The sequence below is a fragment of the Bos indicus genome, chromosome 6, assembly GCF_029378745.1.
Source record: "Bos indicus isolate NIAB-ARS_2022 breed Sahiwal x Tharparkar chromosome 6, NIAB-ARS_B.indTharparkar_mat_pri_1.0, whole genome shotgun sequence".
NCBI lineage: Eukaryota > Metazoa > Chordata > Mammalia > Artiodactyla > Bovidae > Bos > Bos indicus.
In genome coordinates, this window is record NC_091765.1 from 72547398 (window position 1) to 72556802 (window position 9405).

At 37.6% G+C, this 9405-nt stretch overlaps 1 protein-coding gene and 1 pseudogene across 6 annotated transcripts in view; one reads left to right on the forward strand and one right to left on the reverse strand.

Annotated features, from left to right (window-relative positions):
- Positions 1–7617, forward strand: part of PAICS (phosphoribosylaminoimidazole carboxylase and phosphoribosylaminoimidazolesuccinocarboxamide synthase) — a 47381-nt gene extending 39764 nt beyond the window's left edge. For all 6 annotated transcript variants that reach the window (XM_019962795.2, XM_019962796.2, XM_019962797.2 and 3 more), the window contains 4 exons: positions 817–900; positions 1755–1935; positions 3146–3304; positions 4692–7617. In XM_019962795.2, the coding sequence (XP_019818354.2) occupies positions 817–900; positions 1755–1935; positions 3146–3304; positions 4692–4858 (591 nt within the window). In that variant the 3' untranslated portion in view covers positions 4859–7617. The remainder of the gene's footprint in view (positions 1–816; positions 901–1754; positions 1936–3145; positions 3305–4691) is intronic.
- Positions 7618–8848: 1231 nt separating this feature from the next.
- Positions 8849–8909, reverse strand: LOC139183718 (U6 spliceosomal RNA; annotated as a pseudogene).
- Positions 8910–9405: the final 496 nt, after the last annotated feature.

Below are 9405 nucleotides of genomic sequence, written 5' to 3' on the forward strand. Positions count from 1 at the left end.
TTTACTGCACGTGCTCAAAAATGCGAGGGTAATGCTGAACTTAAGAGCTTAGATGTGGGTTCTCTGGTCACTGAGCACATGCAAGTGAGCACAGCGGTCAGATCATCCCGTGTATGAGCGCTCCCTGCCACACTGAGATGATCCTTCCTGAAAAAGAACAGATTGTTCCTAAACCAGAAGAGGAGCTTGCACCGAAGAAACAAAGACTTAAGACCTGGGAATAATTGCTGCCCGCCTCCCAAAAAAAATGCGAGTAAAAGTTTTTAAAAACGAGCAAGTGGCAGATGTGGAACTCTATCCCAGGTCTTAAAGATCTTACCAAGCTCTAATTCTGTTTTTTCCTATGAAAAAACAAAATTAGGGCAAGATCTTCTCTATACTTAATATGTAAGAACTGTCAGGGCAGCTAATTATAATTGCTCGTGTAGGAAACAGTTATCTTTGAAACTGCAAGAATTCATCACTATCTGAACTTTCTCTAGACTAATTCAAGAAATGAGTTTGTAGGCTCAGATATATTTTTCAGATACATCTTTTGCTATGCAAACTTCATAATCTGTACCCTGAACTCAGAAACCAAGTCATTTCAGATAGGAAGAATATTACTAGTAGAATACTTTACCCAATCTCCTTTTCAGTCAGTAAATTCTGACTCTCCGAACTGACTTGGGTGTGGGAATTGGGTGTGACGTCACGAGTCTCTATAATGGTGGTTCAGATCAACCCTCTCTGCTTGCCGGATGTAGTTGCTGGGCGTTTGGGGTTGGGGTCTCATGCATGTCTGGTATTTATATTCTAAGCTTTCTTATTTTCTAGTCGTATCGTGATCTCAAGGAAGTAACTCCTGAAGGGCTACAGATGGTGAAGAAAAATTTTGAGTGGGTTGCAGAAAGAGTAGAGGTAAGCCTTTCATTGTCTTATGTATTTTTCTCCAAGAAAATTTTGCTTCAGAAAGAAGCAAAAATGAGAAGGTGCAGTGCTTTTCTTTTTTCCAGTGACTTTTAAAGAAAGGAGCACTTAAAAAAAATGTCCCAGCTGAACTATCTCACTGGGACACTGAAACCCGCTGCAGTGAAACTGGCCAATCTGCTTCCTCCAAATACTATTGGGAAACCTGGAATCCTTTCCTCCTTGCCCCCTGCAGGGGAACCTTATATTTCCTACTCACCTTTCTGTTGCTACTCGGAGTCCCTAGCAAGAGTATAGAATTGGAACTCCATGTGACATTAAAATGTCACTTTAAAGTTTATGTTTTTATTATTGCTATAATTCCATGGAAAATGAATGGGGTTTATGGTTATCCAAGGATAATAACTACTTTTTAGAACATCATTTCCATGGGAACGTGCGTTTTGAATTCCACACAACTAGTTTATAAAGATTTATAACATGACTTCTATCTTGGCTGATTATGCCTTAAAACATGTTAAACAGAATGTACTAAAAATCTTCGATGAACTATTTTACAGCTTCCTGAATATTAATTTTTTATTATAATAGTAAACAATTTATCTGATTAAAAATCAGATGTTTTTAATCAGGTGTTTATTAGGAAGGCCACTTTCTTTTATATAGAGAGGTTATTTTGAAAAATAAATCCTCTCATTTTGTTCTGCTTGTCTTAAATTTGGTTTCTTAAGGAAATACTGTGTCAGGTTGTAATTTTACTGTAAACTGTTCTTACAGTACTCATTCCCATATTTATCCATTTTTATCTTTGCCTTCTTTTGCATATTCATGTTTTTCTTTTCCAGTTGCTTCTGAAACCAGAAAGTCAGTGCAGGGTTATAGTATTGATGGGCTCAACCTCTGATCTTAATCACTGTGAAAAAATTAAGAAGGCTTGTGGAAATTTTGGCATTCCATGCGAACTTAGGGTCACCTCTGCCCATAAAGGACCAGATGAAACCCTGAGGATTAAAGCTGAGTATGAAGGTAAATGTTGAATAAATAGAGCACTTCAGGAAGTTCTCCTGATTCTGCCCCAAAATTTTATGTTTAGACTAATAATGCTGAAAAATAATTTTCCACATTTCCAAGGGAAAAAATTTTAAACTTTCAAGGTGTTTGCCTCCAGAATTTTTAAGGTGCTCTAGGAGCTTATAGAAGAATGAATCGGAGAGAAAAAATTGAAAATGCAAGCATGGGAGGAAAATGAAGACTAGAATTAGTCCTTACCTAATCCCCTCAAGCACTGTTTCTAGTACCCTGTAACAGAAAATAGACCCCACATCAATTACAGAAGAAAGGGCTGAGGTTGAAGCCACAGGTCCTCTCAGATATCTAATGGTCGGCCTTTCCTGGGAGACAGTCAAACATGAAAGAACGATTTCAGAATTTAGTATATAAAAGAAATGTCTTGATGGGATAGCATCTAAAATAAGGAGCCCTATAGACTGGAATGATTCTCAACTGGAGAAAATATTGGTTGTATATTCCTTCTAAAGGTAGTTGCTATATAGGAGTATAGTTATTGAATTTTTAAGAGCTTTTTTGGGGGGTGGATGGAGGTCAGACCTCTACGATAAGCTAATAAAAACCAGATCTCTTCCTCTCCAGAAAAATGCAAACATAAAGTTTTGGGTTCCAAGTAGATTGCTGTAGGGAACAGAAATAACTTATGAATTTATGAAAGAATAAGATGTTTATGAGATGTGATAAAAAATTTATTGAAGGGTCTTAAATATTTGGGTACTCTATTATTGAATTCAATTCCTCAAGAAGTGTCACTCAGCCTCTAGTCTCTATTAACTGTGCATCTCCCATACCCTGCTGGTTGAAGGACAGCAAGATAGATGCTGGTTCAGGTGGTGTCATTCTTTGCTTCAGTGAGCCAAAGCAGCAATAGTAGAAGGGACCTTTGAACGTTCTCTGTCTCATACCCGTGTTTTAAGACCTCCTTAATGCTACAGATCGCAAAGATCATCAAAACTATTCTTGCTGCTTCATTACTTGACATCCAGTAAGTGGCAGGATGAACCTTGTATTTTGAATATGTTTAATAATAGTGTCTTAATATAGTGCTTTATCTAGAGACTACTGTTAAAGGAACTCAGGCAGTTACTACACAGGGACCCCTTTTTTAAAAATTATCTTGAAATCTCTTTTGAGTGCTTAGTGTAATTATAACTTGTCATTTACCTAGGAGATGGAATTCCTACTGTATTTGTGGCAGTGGCAGGCAGAAGCAATGGTTTAGGACCGGTGTTGTCTGGTAACACTGCATATCCAGTTATCAGCTGTCCTCCTCTCACTCCAGACTGGGGAGCTCAGGATGTGTGGTCTTCTCTTCGATTACCCAGTGGTAAGATAACTGAATCTTCTAAAAGCTTTTATTCACAAGCTTCAAATACACACAATGGTAGAGAGAATAACATAATGAAATTTTATATACCTGTTACCCAGCTTCAGAAATTCACATCTTGTTGCATTTGTAGCCCTCTTCTGCTGCATTATATAAAGCAGATCTGAGAGATGATGGCATTTTATACTTAATACTTATTTTCTAAGTGATAAAGACTAATTTTAAAATCATAACCATGATACCACATTCATATCTGTCCTCTGATATGTCCCCATAGGGACTGACTTTTCTTAATTTGGCTGATATTAGTTATATAGTAAGTAGTGGATCTGTATAAATTGAGTTATTAATACAAATTAAATATCCTTGTGATTTATACTTTATTCTTATTGGGGATCATGAAAATCAAAGAGCCTGATGAATTCCAAGGGTATTTAGGGAAATTGGAGCTTTTGGATCTATAACCTATCTAGTCCTTGACTCTAATGACATAATAGTCCCACCTGAAGAAACTGAAGAACTTACTTGGTTACCAAGGAGAGAAGGGGGTTATGGGATGAATTGGGAGGTTAGGATTGACATATACACAATACTATGTATAAAATAGATAACTAATGAGAACCTACTATATAGCACAGGAAACTCTGCTCAGTGATCTGTGGTGACCTAAATGGGAGGGAAATCTAAACAAGTAGATACATGTGTATGTATGACTGATTGACTCTGCTGTACAGCAGAAACTTACAGTACATTGCAAAGCAACTATACTCAAAAAAAAAAAAAGGCCACCATGGCTTTAGCTGAAGAAACCAAAACTCTGCCTGAGCAATGTGTGGCCCCCTAAGAAGTTACTTACTCTACTGTCTTATAGATCTGTTGAATTAGTATTGAATGTATAATCTAATATTTCTTATTTTGTGGATTTGACTTTTATCACTTAAGAATGATTCAAGTGCAAAGACAAAAGGAATAGCTAGAAAATGACCAAAATAACATACCTCAAGTTTGTCTAAGAACAGATGATTCTACCCAATTAACCTCATGCCTTATTTTATTTTGTTTCTGTTGGCCTTTTACCAGGGAGTTAAAGGGATAGTATATATGGGAAGAACTTTGCAAAAGGTAAATTTCTTTGCAAGTAGATTCAATGAGAAGAATGATAGTTGTATATAAAATACCTGTTCCTGGCTGATGAATATTTATCACTTTTTCACTCCAGATAGTAAAGATGGAAACTCTATCCACAGATCCTACTTTAGAAAAGGATAATATAGTAGCTTTATTGTCTGTGGCTGTTGTGGCTTCTGAGAATATAGAATAGTTTGCTAGGTGGTATTTTCATTTTATTAATTTACTGCTCAATTTTCCATCTTTTCTGAACCAATAGGTCTTGGCTGTTCGACCATCCTTTCTCCAGAAGGATCAGCTCAGTTTGCTGCTCAGATATTTGGATTAAATAACCATTTGATCTGGGCCCGACTGCGAGCAAGTGTATTAAACACATGGATTTCCTTGAAGCAGGCTGACAAGAAAATTAGAGAGGCCAGTTTATAAGAAAGAACATCACTGCATTTTTTTAAGGAGGAAAACTATAATATTCTGGTATAGCTGCCGCCCAAAAAAAATCAAGATGAAAAGATTTTAAATCATTGAGAGAAAAATAAAATTTGTAAGTGAATAAATGCTTTTCTCAATTCATGGATTAGTAAAATGTGTACATATTTATTAATGTCTCTTTGTAAGGAGTGAAATTACTATACATTCAAAATTAATCTCTTACCCACATATGATCATTATTAGCTAGACAGTATAATTAATTATATTTATTAAAGGCTAATAATGTCCTATTACAGAGCTCTAAAATTATTACTTGACTTTCTACATCTCAGCCCATAAGTTTTAGAAATGTAAAATGGTTGTATCTTAGGGTGGTTAAGCACAATATAGGCCTTTTTCACAGTATGATCTTAACAAAATTCTAAGGGCATGGTTTTTTATTTGCAGTCACTATGTCAGAAAATGATGTTGTATTTAGCTATAGATAGAGATGAAGTTTGGGTTTGACATTGCCTTTTTTTGACAAAAGCCAAGATTGTTGCTAGGGCTAAGAAAGACAAGATGAAGGGGCACTGAGGACGCCATATAGAGAACTTCTGAGAACTTAACTGTTAAGGCAGTTTCCAATGGGAAAAAAAGTAATTACCTTTGCCATTGCAAATGAAAGATTTAGTAAATCTTACTTGGCTCTGTAGGTCATAAAATTCTTTTCATTCTAATATATATTATAGTCAGACTAACAATTCCCAGCTTACCATCATTTTCAGAAATTGGAATCTCCCAGTTAATGACCATAACTAGTTCTTTCTTGTTAATAGTATTAAGCCTGGGCAGTATACCCAGCAAAATGTACCTCTAAAGGAGCAGTTATTACTGAGAAATATTACAGTTCATCATGAGTCTATAAACCATATTTGGAAGTCAGTATTACATTATGCAGCCTAGGAATTTTACAGATCGTTTAAAGTTTTATCCAAGTGTCCACACAGCCCTTAAGCTTGCATGTAAAAATTTATAAATGTTCACTTTGAAAAGAGGGCAGTTTTTACCAATTAATCTGTGTCCCTCCCTCCCTCCCCACCCACACCACCCCCCAACCCCCAATGCTGAGTCTCCGCTACAGATGAAATCCTGAAAACTTTTGCCACTGGCCTATACTGTCTGTGCTTTTTCACCTTCCTGTCAACTGTTAACAAGCTAGCATCTTATCACTTTAACTTGTTCTCTTTAGGGTATAATTGACCTGATTATTCCTTTTCTTGGGCTAGACACCAAATACTCTTTCAGTTAATTATTGGTATTTCCTGTTCAGTCCATTGTTTACAAATAGTGCTAGAATAATCATCTTTATAGTGAATGTCTATGGACTTGTATTTTCAGCTATTTCCCTCTGAATGCTCCAAACTTAACCCATCTTCCAAGCCTATAGCTGGCTATACTCACTGTCCCAAATCAGAAGCTTGATTTTATCCTTGATAGTTTTCTCTGGGAGAAGGAAATGGCAACCCACTCCAGTGTTTTTGCCTGGAGAATCCCAGGGACGGGGGAGCCTGGTGGGTTGCCGTCTGTGGGGTCGCACAGAGTCGGACATGGCTGAAGCGACTTAGCAGCAGCAGCAGTTTTCTCTGACCTTTTGATTTTTAACTCATCACCAAGTCTTGAATTTACCATTTATCCGTCCTCAAAAAATATAAAAATCTCAAGCAAGGGTCAAATTCTGTTACTAGCCTGGTCTAGATCTTCATTCTCAACCTAACCTTTTCAAAGACTGTCCAAGGACTTAGAACATAAACTCTTAAATAAGTTTCTTTTGCAACATAGACTCCTTTGAAAATAAGAACGCTGCTGATCCTCTGTCTAGAAAATTGCACAGAATTTCTCAGTATGTTCCATTGGTTCCTGGGTTCCCTTGAAATCTGTCCATGGTCTTGTAGGTTAAGAATCACTGATGTAACCTATCAAGGGAACTTGCTTTTCTCATAGTTTTCAGACTTAGAATGTCGTGTCATTAAAATCGTGTTACTAGGGCTTCATCTTCACTGTCTCCATTAAACCTTCCCTAATAAACCTTCCTCTAGCAACAATGACTACAAGTACTTTCTCTGTTGGAGTGTAAGTTCCCAAAGAGGAGAAAATATAGTTTTACAGTTTGTTTATCTTATGCGCTGATGTGCTATGCCTAGCTGTCTGCTAGAAATGGGGGAAATTGTAAAAATCATGTCCTGCTTAGTTTTCTATCTTGTTAGATCACATTAGATCACAAGAACAGTTAAAAAGATTTGATCTTAAAATCTTTGAATTTGGGTTTCTTAAGGTCTCTAAATACAGTTGTTATAGTTGTTGGCTGCTATTTCAGCTCTTCTGTCCCCACCTAGCAAAAGCTCTGTTTTTGTACAGTACATAAAAATGTCAAACATTGAGACTGGTGGGTAGGACTGACCTTTATTAATGGTCATAATAATTTTCACCATTAGTTTCCTAATAGAGTACATATATCCTCAATAGTATAGTTCATCAGTGCTAGAGTAAATACTTGTTTGAAAGTATTTTAACTGTGTTCTAAAAAGTAACTTACACAAACCTACCTGGTTTGCCATCTTTGGATGTTTATACTTTGTGGGCTTGTAGTTAAAAAGAGGAAGCAAAATTGTGTCCAAATAACTCACTAGTTTATATCATAAAGCCACACTTTAAATTGCTTTGCTTTAATGCCTTCTGAAATGTAAACAGTGCAGCCAAATAAAAGACAAAGATAAGCTCTTGTGTGAAGATTTATTCATTTATCCACGTGTGAAATACATGTTTTGCCTGATTTTATTCTAGGTCCTAGGAAAGTAACAGAGACAAGGCCTTCACGCTCACAAATTTTACATTTTATTTGGGATAACCATAAAAGATAAAGCGGATAGGTTCGAGGAAGTATAAGTGCACATGAAGAATGACCAAGGTGAGAGGACAGTGATTGGGTATGAGGAATGTTTTTGAGGCAAGCAGGGCAGGATGTAAAGAGCAAGCCATGCAAAGATACGGGGAAATAGTTTCCCAGACTAAGGGAACAGAAAGTAAAATAGCTTTGCCTTTTTGAGGACCTGCAAACATGCTAATACTGGCTTTCCTCAGAAAGCCAATGAAAACTTACTTTCAGTGGAGCTTTTCTCACAACTTCAAACATTTGGGGAAGAGTTGTTAACCTAGCATGGTGATACAGTAAAGACAGCAGTGGCCATGAGCTGGACATAGTTTCAGTTCACAAGGAACTCAGATCAGGGGAGAAATAAGCAAGAAGTCATTCAGTTAAAAAGTTGAGTACCAACTATATGCCGGGATGTGGGCTGGATACTAGGGATGCTACAGTAAACAAGGCAAATAACAGTCCATCTGGACAGAGGCCTTAAACAGTGAGCAGTGCTCAGAAGTAGAGAACTCCATTAGAGCCTGTAATGAGGAAACTTGCATAGTCTGCGAAAACAAAAGAGGTAACTTTTAACCTAGGACCAGATAAGATAACAGAAATAATGAGGGATGAAAAAGAATGAGTTAGATTGCTGGCAAAGACGGGGCAGGGCAGCGGCAGGAACTGGTAGAATCCGGACAAGAAATGAGTCCAGACTAGGCGTTCAATAAAATGTTCAGTCATTCTCATCAAGAGTACCCAACAAGAACTTCCCTGGTGATCCAGTGACAAAGACTCGGTCCTCCCAATGCAGGGGGCTGGGTTTGATCCTGGTCAGGGAAGTAGATCGCAAAAACAGCGGACCCCTACCCCGCCCTAACTAAGACCTGCCACAGGTCTTACATGAATAAACAAAATTTTGTTTATATGAATAAATGTTTAAAAAATAAATATTAAAATATTCAATAGTATTCTGTCCTGACATTCAAACACGTCTTAAAAAACCTTGACCCCCTACCCGATGTCTACTTGAGTGCTTACCATGCCAGAAGGCATGAAGTATCGTTTATCTCTGGAACAATGATATATATATATATTTTATAGCACGCTTCACGAATTTGCGTGTCATCCTTGCGCAGGGGCCATGCTAATCTGAAACAATGATATATTATCCCTATTTTTACAGCCGGGAAAACTGGGGCTCTAATAATACGGTCACAAGCCAAACATCTAGCGAGTCACAAAGTCAGGAACTGAACCTGGGTATTCTCACCTCAAAACACCTTTTTCTTACTGCTAACTGCTCTTGAAATGCAAAACAAAGGATAGACAAAGGGTCTTCACCAAACTGTTTTGCACTTGATTCTTTTCTTCCGTGCGTCTCCTCATAGTCGTTTCTCTGCGTGAACCTGACCCAGAACTAACCCGTTTTCCTACTCACCTTTCAAGATCCCCTTCAAATACCAATACCTCTATGAAGTATGCCCGGGCAGCAAGAAGCCGTCTCTCCCTCTCCCCTTCTCTCCTACTCTTTCAAATGGCTCCCTACAGTTTGTAGTTGGTATTTTATCATGCCATAGACCTTTCATTTCATCTTCCACAGACTTCGGCCTCGCTCCGCCTTTAGTGACCTGGACACTTCTCCGCCCCC